Below are 13,097 nucleotides of genomic sequence, written 5' to 3'. Positions count from 1 at the left end.
ACCAATGTCCTGTGCAGCCACAACATGACCTCCGAACTCCTGTACTCAATACTCTGACCAATAAAGAAAAGCATACCAAACACCTTCATCACTATCCTCTCTACCTGCGACTCCATTTTCAAGGAGCTATGAACCTGCACTCCAAGGTCTCTTTGTTCAGCAACACTCCCTCGGACCTTACCATTAAGTGTATAAATCCTGCTAAGATTTGCAGCTAGTCAGGATCTGTTTCAGTACTGTGGCAGGGGCAGAAATCGGATTTCAGTCACAGAGTTCTGGGAAAGATGGACTGGGATTTGGGAGGGTGATGAAATGTTCCAGGACATTGGAGAGGAAAAGGAGCTTGGAAGTGGGGCAACGGTTTGCAAGGACTGGCTGGTCAACGTTCATTTAAGAGGTTTGAAGAAGAGGACAAAAATACCTAAAGAGAAAAGTATTCACATTATCAACAGATATGGGGGAGTTGGGCAATCAGCAATTTAAGAGCGAGCCAGGTAGATGAAGCTGGAGGTGGGTCTCACGCAGAATGGGCTCAGAGGTGAGACCGGGGAGAAACTAAAGAAAACTGTGGGTTTACGCTTAGGCGGGGGGGCATCTTCAGGGACAGTTTGGCCCAATGGGCTACTGGATCACTCAAAAGCAGCAGCTGATCAGATTGTCATGAAGATGGAGACAGAGGAGCTCCATGGGCTGTTTAAACCGTTTGTTGGAGGTGAGGAGGAGCGGGGGGGGAAACGGGAATGTTCCTTCAGAAAGAAGGAACTGGCATTAGAAATATTAAGACTCGAAACACTTTACCAGAAAGCTGATTTATTGACTTTTATACAGAATGTTCATATCTATAAGGTTATTAAGGTCAACAGAAACACCGCAATGGACATGGTTCAGTCCTCAATGTGACTAACTGTAGTTATTCGTGAACTCATCTCAGCAGGTGGAATGACTGAGTGAATCACTTCATACAGAGCAGGTGAACAGTCATTTCCCCAGTGTGAACCCGCTGGTGTTCGTGGAGGTCAGATGATCGTCTGAACCCAGTCGCACAGTGAGAGCACCTGAACGGTCTCTCGTCAGTGTGGATACGTTGATGGGACATCAGTTCCCCAGAACTTTTAAAGCATTTCCCACAGTCTGGGCATTTAAAAGGTCTGTTGTCAGTGTGAACACGTTGATGGGTCATCAGTTCCCCAGAACTTTTAAAGCACTTGCTGCACTCTGGACACTGAAAAGGCCTTTTGTCAGTGTGAACTCGCTGGTGTATCAGCAGGTGGGATGACTGAGCGAATCCTTTCCCACACTCGGAGCAGGTAAACGGCCTCTCTCCAGTGTGAACCCGCTGGTGTACGATAAGGTCAGATGACCGCCTGAACCCAGTCCCACACTGAGAGCACTTGAACGGTCTCTCATCAGTGTGAACACGTTGATGGGACATCAGGTCCCCAGGACTTTTAAAACACTTCCCACAGTCTGGACACTTAAAAGGTTTCTCATCGGTGTGAACCCGCTGGTGTTTCAACAGGTCAGATGACTGAGTGAATCCCTTCCCACACTCAGAGCAGGTGAACGGCCTCTCCCCGGTGTGAATTCGCTGGTGTACAGTGCGTTGAGACGAGTGCTTGAACCCTGTCCCACAGTGGGAGCACTTGAATGGTCTCTCATCAGTGTGAACACGTTGATGGGACATCAGTTCCCCGGAACTTTTATAGCACTTATCACAATCCGGGCATTTAAAAGGTGTCTCCCCAGTGTGAACCCGCTGGTGTGTCAACAGGTGGGATGAGGTAGTGAATCCCTTCCCACACTCAGAGCAGCTGAACGGTCTCTCCCCAGTGTGAACGCGCTGGTGTATCAGCAGACTGTGTAAGTGAGCCAATCGTTTCCCACACTGGGAGCAGGTAAACAGTTTCTCTCCAGTGTGAGTACGCCAGTGAATCTCCAGCTCGGACGGGTAATTGAATCCCTTCCCACAGTCTGTGCATTTCCACGGCTTCTCCCCGTTGTGACTGCGCTGGTGCCTTTTCAGCTGGGATGGGTAATCAAATCCTTTCCCGCAGTTCCCACATTTCCACCATTTGATGCCAGTCTGACCACACTTGTGCCGCGACAGGTCAGATGGTCGGCTGAAGCCTCGTTCACACACGGAACACATGTACGGTTTCTCCCCAGTGGGAACGCTGCTTTTTTCTTCCATGCCTGAAGCCAGTGATATTCGGGTTACAATATACTGGGTGAATCCATTAGATCCTCTGTGATGTTTGGTTTCAGTTTCCCAACTGCAAAAGGACTCCTTTAACTACCCTGCAACATTAATTGAAAAATAAAGGGAGTGAAGAAGATAATATGAAAACTCAACAGCAGATGGAGAGATTTAAGTGATGAACATTTGTGCGACTGGCACCATGAAACTGCTGGATTGTCCTAAAACCAGAGATGGTTCATGAGGGAAGGGAATCTGCTATTCAATGTGGGTGTACACAAAATCCTGGCCTCACTGGATGGGGGATGGAGAAGGAGAGAGAAAAAGAGGTGAGAGAGACAGGGGGTGAAACAGAGGGATTGTAGATATTTACAATTCAACCAGTAATTTAACAGCATCTTCCAAATCCTCAACCTTCCCACTGTGAAGGACCATGGTACAGCATGAACACGACCACCCCCAAGTCACAATGTCCTGACCCGCCTGGCATAGATGAACAGAGGTGTTAACCATTTAAATGTTAGGAAGGCTGAAGCCATCATATGATTTTCTAATCCCTCACCAACTTCTCCATCACAGTTATTGGTAATTGTCTGAGACTGAACCAGACTGTTCACAACCAGAGTCATACAGCACAGAACCTGACCCTTCAGTCCATTCCAACCATAATCCCAAACGAAACCAATCGCACCTACCTGCGCTTAGCTCATATTCCCTCCAAGCAATTCTTATTCATGTACTTATGTAAATGTCTTTTAAACCGTACCCACATCTGCCACTTCCTCTGGGATTTCATTCCACAGATGAACCACACCTGGTGTGAAAACATTACCCCTCATATCTTTATTCAAATCGTTATCCTCTCACCTTACAAACATGCTCACTGGTCTCGAAGACTCCCATCCTGGGGGAGGGGGAGTTTTCAATTCATGACAAGCTTCCAACTAGATTTTCACATTACCAAGTTGGCGTATTTTCACCGCAGAAACACAAATAGAAACTGCTGGAAATCCTCAGCAGGTCAGGAAGCATCAAAAGAGTAAATACATCTTCCTCAAAACTGAAATCTGGAAGGGTTTCAGTAAATGAAATAGGATTGAAAGGTGTGTAATTTTCTTTTTTTTTAATATTCACACATGGGACCTGGTTATTGCTGGCTGGCCAGTATTTATTATCCATCCTGAGTTGCCCCTTGATAAAGGTGGTGATGATGATGATGAGCTGCCTTCTTGAATCATGCTGCAGTCTTACTTTGAGATTTTGGATTCACGGCAGACATTCAGAAGAAGCCAACATTTCTTTAGCTTCGAGTTTGTTCTGTGTGAATACTCCCCCTATCCATCCCCTGGCAAAGGAGGGAGGTGCATTCGCCCCATTGCCCTTTGCCCCCCATAAACATGGCGGTCGCAAGGGGCAACACTGTCCCAATAAAGATGGCGGCGGTATCTAGGCCTGTCACCACCTGAGGCCTGCAGCCGCTTCCTCCCTTGAGAGGAATAAAGACACTGAGAGTTTCTAACTCGCGTCCGGAGACCTATACCGGATGTTTACGACACCACCCAGTCCCCATGAGCTCCATTTTCCTGCCGCTCTTCGCGGTCTCAGCCCCCACCTTACCATCTCCTCAGCAACGCCAGCCCATCGTCAAGACTTCAATCACATTGGAACTGCGACTGCGCGGGAGGGGTTGAGCACGTGCCTCCACGCGGTGCTGGCCTTCACTCGCCCTGCCCCCACCCCATTGGCTGGAGGACCAGTTACGGCCGTCCGGTCCTCCAGCCCTGCCCCCACCCCATTGGCTGGAGGACCAGTTACGGCCGTCCGGTCCTCCAGCCCTGCCCCCCCCCATTCGCTTCCGCTGTTTTGACAGCGGCTCGCGCTCCAACCCCGCCCCTTCTTGACGCCCAACGGTTGGAGGACCAGCCGCGCACAACACGGTCCTCCAGCCCCGCCCCTCATTCACCCCCATTGGTTTGAGGACCAGCCGCTTCCCACACGGTCCTCCAGCCCCGCCCCTCATTCACCCCCATTGGTTTGAGGACCAGCCGCTTCCCACACGGTCCTCCAGCCCCGCCCCTCATTCACCCCCATTGGTTTGAGGACCAGCCGCTTCCCACACGGTCCTCCAGCCCCGCCCCTCATTCACCCCCATTGGTTTGAGGACCAGCCGCTTCCCACACGGTCCTCCAGCCCCGCCCCTCATTCACCCCCATTGGTTTGAGGACCAGCCGCTTCCCACACGGTCCTCCAGCCCCGCCCCCTTTCCCCTTCTGGTAGATCTTCAGCTGGATTCATTCATAAAACAAAGCAGCTGCAAGATGCTGGGTCTCTGAAACAAAAGCATAATGGCTGGAGAAACTCTGGCAGCATCTGTGCAGAGAAGGGAGAGTCAATGTTTCTAGTCCAGTGACCCTTCTTCAGAACTGATGGTATCTAAGAAAAGGTGATACATAGGCTGAAGACAAGGGGGCAGGGTTAGCGAGTGAGGAGTCAGATGGACAGCCAGAGATGGAACCAAAGAGAGAAGAACTACAGTTAGGGAGATAAAGGGATGGATGGGCAGAATGCCAGAAAGAAAAGCTGCAGTTCCCTGAGGCTTCCAATTGCTTGCCACTTCAACGCACCATCCTATTCTCTGGTCAACATTTCTGCTTCAGGCCTGTTACAGGAAGGCTCAGCAAAAGCTGGAGGAACAGCATCTGAGTTTCCAATTGGCGACCCTTCAGGACTCAATAATTGTCTTCTATAATTTTACATATTTATACACACACACACACACAAACCCCATCCCGAGGAAGGGTCACATGACCTGAAATGTTAACTCTTGATTTCCCTCCACAGACCTGCTTATCTTTTCAGCAATTTCTGGTTTTGTTTCGGATTTACGGCATCCACAGTTCTTTCAGTTTCTATGCTTTTACAATTTGAACAATAACTTCCATGTCCTTGACCCACTCCCACACCCTGTCATGACATGGGGTGCTTTCAGCTCAGCCAATCCATTTTCACCGACTTATGGCCCCATGGTCAGCTTTTCTTTCTCCCTGCCATACTATTATCCATTGATTTGTCTCCCTAATGGTTGTTCTCTCTCTCACACACACACAGGTCAATTTCTACCTATCTGATCACTTCTCCCTGCCCCCGCACCCCCCCCCCCCCACATCCCAGGTAAAGTTAAAGTTGCCACCATATTACCAGACATCACATAGTTTTTAAAAATGTGTTGCTGGAAAAGCACAGCAGGTCAGGCAGCATCACCTGCTGCGCTTTTCCAGCAACACATTTTTAAGCTCTGATCCCCAGCATCTGCAGTTCTCACTTTTTCCTATCACATAGTTTTGGCAAAATAGGTTAATGAGAATCCAAAGGGATCCTACAAATACATTTATGACAGAGAGAACCAGGGAAGGAACAGGGTCTCTTAAAAGATCAGCTAGGCCACCTGTGTGTGGAACTGCAGAAGATGGGGGACAGACTAAACATGTATTTTGTATTAGTGTTTACTGTGGAGAAGGATATAGAAGATAGAGAATGTGGGGAAATAAATAGCAACCTCATGAAAAATGTCCCTAGTACAATGCATACTTAAAATGCATACAGGTGGATGAATCGCCGAGACCTGATTAGGTATACCTCAGAATTCTGGGGGAAGCTAGGGAAGTGATTGCACCGCCCCTTGCTGAGATATTTGTATCATTGACAGCTATAGGTTGAGGTGCAGAAAGACTGGAGATTAGCTAATGTGGTGCCACTATTTAAGAAAGGTAGTAAGGAAAAGCCAGGGTACTCAAGACCAGTGACCCTGACATCAGTGGTCGGCATGTTGTTGGAGGGAATCCTGAGGGACATCTATTTGGAAAGGCAGGGCCCGATGAGAGATAGTAAACATGGCTTTGTGTGTGGGAAATCTTGCCTCACTAACTTGATAGAGATTTTGAAGTAACGAAGAGGGTTAATGAGGGAAGAGAGATGAACATGATCTAGATGGACTTCAGTAAGGCGTTTGACAAGGTTCTTCATGGTAGACTGGTTAGTGCGGTTAGATCATATGGAATGTGGGGAGAACTAGCCATTTGGATACAGAACTGAGCTGAAGGTAGAAGACAGAGGGTGGTGGTGGTGAAGGGTTGCCATCAGACTGGAGGCCTGTGGCCAGCAGTGTGCCACAAGGATCGGTGCTGGGTCCACTGCTTTTTGTTCTTTGAGTAAATGACTTGGATGTGAACATAGGTTTGCAGATGACACCAAAACTGGAGGTGCAGTGGACAGTGAAGGTTACCTCAGAGTATAACAGGGTCGTGATCACATGGGCCAATGGGCTGTAGAGCGGCAGATGGAAATGAGATGCAGCATTTCGGAAAGTCAAATGAGGGCAGGACTTATACACTTAATGGTAAGGCCCTGCAGAGTGTTGCTGAACAAAGAGACCTTGGAGTGCAGGTTCATAGTTCTTTGAAAGTGGAGTCACAGGTAGATAAGATAGTGAAGAAGGCACTTGATATGCTTACCTGTATTGGTCAGTGAATATAGGAATTGGGAGGTCATGTTGCAGCTGTACAAGACATTGGCTCCTCCACGTTTGGAATACTGTGTCCAATTCTGGTCTCCCTGCCAGTGGAAGGGTGTTGTGAAATTTGAAAGGGTTCAGAAAAGATTTACAAGGATGTTGCCAGGGTTGGAAGGTCTGAACAACAGGGAGAGCTTGAATAGACTGGGGATATTTTCCCTGGAGCATCGGAAGCTGAAGTGTGATCTTATAGAGGTTTATAAAATCATGAGGAGCATTGATAGGATAAGTAGACAAAGTTTTTCCCGTGGGGAGATCCAGAACTAGAGGGCATAGGTTTAAGGTGAGAGGGGAAAGATTTCAAAGGGACCTGGGGGCCAATGTTTTCACGTAGAGGATGACACGTGTATGAAATAAGCTGCTGGAGGAAGTGGTGGAGGCTGGTACAATTACAACATTTAAAAAGCACCTGGATGGGTATATTAATAGGAAGGGTTTAGAAGGATATAGGCCAAATGCTAGAAGACAGTGAGGACTGCAGATGATAAAGTGTGGCACTGGAAAAAGCACAGCAGCTCAGCAGTGTCCGAGGAACAGAGGAGTTGACATTGTGGTCAGGACCCTCATGGGACAAAGACTGGCAAATGGGACTGGATTTATTTAGGAAATCAGGTTGGGATGGACGAGTTGGACTGAAGAGTCTGTTTTCATGCTCTACAGCTCTATTCGGGCTACTGTCTCATTCAAAAGAGACAATAGGTGGGAGTTAATTCTGAGGGTCTCAAGTGAAGGAGAGTCTTTCTTGGTAACCTTAGCTAGTGTGGAATTGAACCCATGATGTCAGCAATCACGCTGCATGGCAAACCAGCTGCCCAGCTAACTGACCCTTTTAACAGGTAACCAAAAGACAAAGATGTTTAAAGAGGAAATTCCAGAGCTCATGGACTCCGCAGTTAAAATCATGAGCACCAATGCTGGAGTGAGGTAGGTGGGAGATAGGAAAGGGTCCGAACTGAAGGAGTAGGGTGCATGGATTGCCGTAGAGCTGGAGGCGGTCTGAGAAACCATGTCAGTCATGGAGAGGGAGACTGCCTGAAGCACAGCTCTTAAATGGAACCGTGCAGATCCTGACCATGCAAAGATGTCTGCTGCCTTAGACAGGATGACAGATACTGTATCTGTGGGTTTACAACGTGTCACTGACCTCCCTCAGGCTGGTCTGCAGCAGAGTGGGAGCAGCGATGTGACGGTGGTCCAGAAGAGAGCTGATGGAAAATCGTGACATGGAATGGGAATTCACTGAAAACTCTCCCATTTCTCAATCCCCAAGGAGTACCAGACGGACACAGTGTGCTTCCATCTCCACGAGCTGGGTCTGCCCCTATATTCGAGAAGGAAGTCTTTACCGTGATGCTCAGGGACTCTGAAACCCAGAGATTGCAGCAGCAGCGTATCTCGACCTCCGCTGACCCACACAGAATGCACCAGGTGGAAGTGGCAGTAAGGGTCTGGCCTACAAATTGTAATTCACCGAGGGTGTGTATGTGAAGGTTTGAGAAAATATTGCTTTTATTTTGTAAATAACAACATATAATATGTCACCAGTGGACCCACTTCCAGCTCTTGTCCATTCTCACATCACAAGGGCTAGCTCATACTTTGACTGGTTTCATGCTGTAAGAATACCAGGACACCAACAAGAAGAAACATGTAACGTTGATTATTAGAAGTGAATATCTAACTTAGAAAATGGGAATGGGGGAGGCCATTTAGCCCTTCGAGCCTGCCCCGCCATTTAAAATGATCATGGCTGATCATTGTACTCTATACCCTTTTCTCATTTGTGAGGTCTGCAAAGCAATGGCTGGGCTAACATTTATTGCCTGTCCTGACAGAAGATGGTGGTGAGCTGCCTTCTTGAACCGCTGCAGTCCGTGTGCTGTGCCCACAACACTGTGAGGGAAGGAATTCCAGGATTTTGACCCAGTGGCAGTGAAGGAACAGTGATAAATCTCCAATTCACGGATGAGGGGGAAGTGCAGAGGATGGTGTTCCCATGTATCTGCTGCTCCTGTCCTTCTAGGTGGTGGAAGGTGTGGGTTTAGAAGGTACTAAGGAGCCTTGGTGAGTCACTACAGTGTATCTTGTACATGGTATAAGACAAGCCAAACAGAGAACAGCCAGGGAATTCCTAGAGGCATGGCACTCACCCACTGATTCAATCAACAAACACATCGATCTGGACCCAATATACCGACCACTGCAGCGGACAGCTGGAACTGACAACTGGAAGTGGCAGATTCAAACCACTACAAATGCCAGAGGAAAGATCACAGAAGCTCTTCACAGGAGGCTCCCAAGCACTGAGGATGTCACCTAGACAGGGGACGAAACGTCTGCAACACAAATTCCCAGCTTGGCGAACAGAGCCACAACAGTTACTGAGCGTCAGTGGTGGTGAGAGTGAATGTTTGTGAATATGGTGCCAATAGACCCGGGAAGGTATCTTAAGTGTTATTGGAGCTGCAGTCATCCTGTCAAGTGGGAAGCATTCCACCACACTCTTGACTAGAGCCTTGCAGATTGTGGGGGGTGGGGAGACAGGCTTTGGGTAGTCGGCAGGCGTGTTACCCTTTGATCCCTTTACCCCTAAGAACTTCACGTGAAACTCAGCTTAACAGTATAACAGAGTGGAAAAAGCTTAGGGAATAGGGTACAATGTATTAGTAAGAAGCCAAGTTACAGAGGGCCTGGTTTACTGCAGTTAAAAAAAAGCTAAAGCAAGCTCTTGAAGCTGCTGGTGCAGAGATGTCAGTGAAATAAACAACAGGATATAGCAGCCTCGAGACAAGGGAGATATAGAACAACAAAGAGTACGCAGATGATCCCTTGATTCAGTGAGGTGAGTATTGCCTACAAGCTGTGACGAGGTGGAGGGAAGGGTTAAGGGTCGAAGGTGTGCTGCTGGAAGAGCACAGCAGGTCAGGCGACATCCGAGGAGCAGGAGAATCAACGTTTCGGGCAAGAGCCCTTCAGATCAGAACTTAGGACAAAAGAGAGCCTCCCCCAGGAAATGGCATGCAGCAAAGAGGGGCCACGAAGATTAACAGCCAGCGAGACAGAGTGAAAAAGCTTAAAGACCAAAGATCGAGGCTGTGAAAGTTGCGAGGAATACTTTGTGTTATACGGTCTACTTCTCAACACGAATACTACCTGTATGAAAGAGTCGATTGCGGCCTAGAGTTTGCTTGACACCAGATGAACTTGTCCTGATATTGTCTCAATAAAATTCGCAACTCATGCCTGCTGCCATATCCAATCCTGCTTGAACAGGAAAGCAATGTCCCCAAATCAGTCATTGCTGAATGTCAGTTCAGGCTGGAGCCTCTCGGTGGATGAGTGGTCAAAGCAGTGTTCAATGGCTGGAGTTTGGGGGCCAGAGGGATGTGTGTGTGTGTGTGGGGGGGGGGGGGGGGGGGGAAGACAGATGATGGCTGGTTCTAGCAGTGGGAAATGTTCATTCTGAAGGAGTACAGCCAGAAGTAGTGATTATTCTTTTCCTATCTTCATAACATTTTATAATAGTGGAGCAGGCTAGAGGAATCAAATGTCCAGCCCTATCATCGACGTTGCCCATTTTTTAACGGAGTGACCTGCTAAGTATTTCCCCATTTCTGTTTTCTTTTCATTTAAAATGGTGGGGCTCGAACTAACGCAGCGAACAGGCTGTGCTGAAATGGTGTTAACACACTTGTGTGATCTCAGCTGGAGTGTTGTGTCCACTTGTGTATGCTGTACTTTAGGAAGGACGTGAAATATCAGGCAGTGTCGAAAATATTTGTGTTTTGTTCATTCATTGATGGGATGTGGGCCTTGTTACGATGGCCAACGTTAATGACGATCCCTGGGTGCCCTGGAGAATGCAGATGTGAGCTGCCTTCTGAAACCTGCGCTGACCTTGACATGTCAGGATACCCACAATGCTACTGGGCTAGTAATTCCAGGTACTTTAACCCCATAACAATGAAGGAACAGCAATACAGCCCATGTCACTACAGAGGTGAACCTGTGGTGGTATTCATAGAATCCCTGCAGTGTGGAAACAGGCCCTTCAGCCCAACAAGTCCACACCAGCCCTCTGAAGAGTAACCCATCCAGATTCATATTTCACCCTGACTAATACACTTAATCTTATACATCCCTGTGACACACCCATGGGCAACTTAGCATGGCTAGTTCACTGAACCTGCGCATCTTTGGATTGTGGGAGGAAACCCACGCAGACGTGGGGAGAATGTGCAAACTCCACACAGACTGTCGCCCGAGTCTGGCATCGAACCCAGGTCCCTGACGCCGAGAGGCAGCAGTGCTAGCCACTGAGACACCATCCTGATCAATCTGTTGCCCTTCTAGATGGTAACGGTCACAGGGTTTGAAGGTGCAGCCGAAAGAGGTGAGTTCCCTCTTGTGGATGGTACAAGTTGTAACCTCTACGTGTCGGTCATGAAATGAATATGAAAAGTGGCAAATGTAATTATGTCTGCTCCAGCTCCGAGTGTCACTGAGTGCCAATATCCTGCCTTCTCCCCGTCACCTTGCCCAACGACCCTTTTCAAATAACAGCCTCAATCCCTTTCGAACGCTTAGACTAAAGTTCCCAGATTCGAGCATCAATCAAATTCTCTTTTAGCCTGGATTGAGGTAACAATGTTGAATGAGGTTCATGCTGTTCACAGTGGAGAGAGTGGTGCTGGAAAAGCGCAGCAGGTCAGATAGCATCAGAGGAGCAGGAGAATTGACATTTCGGGCATAAGCCCTTTACCAAGAACGATTCCTGATGAAGGGCTTATGCCCGAAACGTCAATTCTCCTGTTCCTTGGATGCTGCCTAACCTGCTGTGCTTTTTTAGCACTACACTCTTGACTCGGATCTCTAACATCTACACTTTCTCCTGGTGCTGTTATCTGCCAGGTAGCTGGAAAACTTTCAACCAGTAGATGGCAGACAGGTGTGGGGAGAGGGAAGGTGAGTTACTCACCTTAAATGCCAAGGAAAGTGTCATTTCCTGACACGTTAACATCACTTTCCAGTCGTCAGTCCAAAATGGAATCTAGTCCTCGGCTTGCTCCACATGGACACAGACTAGTTCGGTATTTGAGATGTCATGAATGTTGCTGAACATTGTGCAATCATCCCTAAACATCTGACCTTACGCTAGAGGGAAGATCATTGCTGATTATCTGAAGGTGGTTGGGATGAGGAAGCATCCCTGAGGAACCCCTGGAAAGATGGACCGCATGGTGGCTCAGTGGTTAGCACTGATGCCTCACAGCGCCAGGGACCCGGGTTCAATTCCAGCCTTGGGCCACTGTCTGGGTGTAGTTTGCACATTTGCCCCATGTCTGCATGGGTTTCCCCTCTCAGTCCAGAGATGTGCAGGTTAGGTGAATTGGCCAAGTTAGATTGCCCCATAGTGTTAGGTGCATTAGTCAGGGGTAAATGTAGGGAAAGGAGTCTGGGTAGGTTACTCTCTGCAGGGTTGGTGTTGGGCCGAAGGGCCTGTTTCCACACTGTAGGGTATCTAGTAGATTGTTCTTGAAAATCTACAGCCACCTTCCTTTGTGATAGGGATAGCTCGAACCCCAGATTCGCTCCTTGATGCCACATTTCATCAAACGTGGCTTTACTGTCAAGGGCAGTAACCCTCACCTCAAGTTTGGTACTTTCACCAAGGTTACTGTGAGCTCAGGGTTGGAGTGGCCCTGGCAGAACACAAAATGAGCAGGTTACTGCCGTGTTAGTGCTGTTTGATGGAACTTTTAACAATACTTTCCATCAGTTTTGCTGATGACTGGCACAAGAAGAATGGAGGTAGTAACTGACTGGGTGAGATTTGTCCTGCTTTTTGTCAGGACAGACAGGCAGGAGGCTGGAGGAACACAGCAAGCCAGGCAGCATCAGGAGGTTTCGGGTATAGCCCTGCTACAGGACGGTGTTCTTCCAGCCTCCTGCCTGTCGATTTTGGAATCCAGCATCTGCAAATTTTTTTTTGTCTTTTTTTGTCAAGACAGGACATAGCTGGTGGAAGGCGATGGCGTAATGGGATTGTTACTGAACCAGCACTTCAAAGTCGTTGGCTACCTCTCTAGGGACCCAGAATGGAATCGCAGCACAGCAGATGGAGGAATTGGAATGCAAAACAGAAAAATCTGGAATTACTGATAACCAGGAAATGAGTGTAAGTTGTTGGTTCATGGATGTTCTTTCGAGAAGGAAATCTGCCAACCCAGCCTGGCCTCCCAGGGACCCAACCCCCACAGAAATGGAGTTCACTCCAAAAATGGCTTAGCCGGCCACTCAATTGCACATAATCATAAAAAGTCTCACACT

At 48.1% G+C, this 13,097-nt stretch overlaps 1 protein-coding gene across 3 annotated transcripts; it reads right to left on the bottom strand.

Annotated features, from left to right (window-relative positions):
* Nucleotides 1-804: 804 nt before the first annotated feature.
* On the bottom strand, nucleotides 805-3,922 carry LOC132828683 (gastrula zinc finger protein XlCGF57.1-like). Of its 3 annotated transcripts, none has more exons than XM_060845750.1 (2): nucleotides 3,815-3,922; nucleotides 805-2,298 (listed from the first exon to the last, which is right to left on the bottom strand). In XM_060845750.1, exon 2 carries the CDS (start codon nucleotides 2,189-2,191, stop codon nucleotides 953-955), a length of 1,239 nt encoding a protein of 412 aa, XP_060701733.1. In that variant the 5' UTR covers nucleotides 2,192-2,298; nucleotides 3,815-3,922; the 3' UTR covers nucleotides 805-952. The 3 variants fall into 3 exon arrangements, with proteins under 3 accessions (XP_060701733.1, XP_060701732.1, XP_060701735.1); XM_060845749.1 differs by having other exon boundaries at nucleotides 805-2,293; XM_060845752.1 differs by lacking the exon at nucleotides 3,815-3,922 and adding an exon at nucleotides 3,065-3,153.
* Nucleotides 3,923-13,097: the final 9,175 nt, after the last annotated feature.

The sequence above is a fragment of the Hemiscyllium ocellatum genome, chromosome 27, assembly GCF_020745735.1.
Source record: "Hemiscyllium ocellatum isolate sHemOce1 chromosome 27, sHemOce1.pat.X.cur, whole genome shotgun sequence".
Lineage (NCBI taxonomy): Eukaryota > Metazoa > Chordata > Chondrichthyes > Orectolobiformes > Hemiscylliidae > Hemiscyllium > Hemiscyllium ocellatum.
The sequence above is the reverse complement of the archived record's forward strand: the minus strand, read 5'-3'. Positions and strand labels throughout refer to the sequence as shown.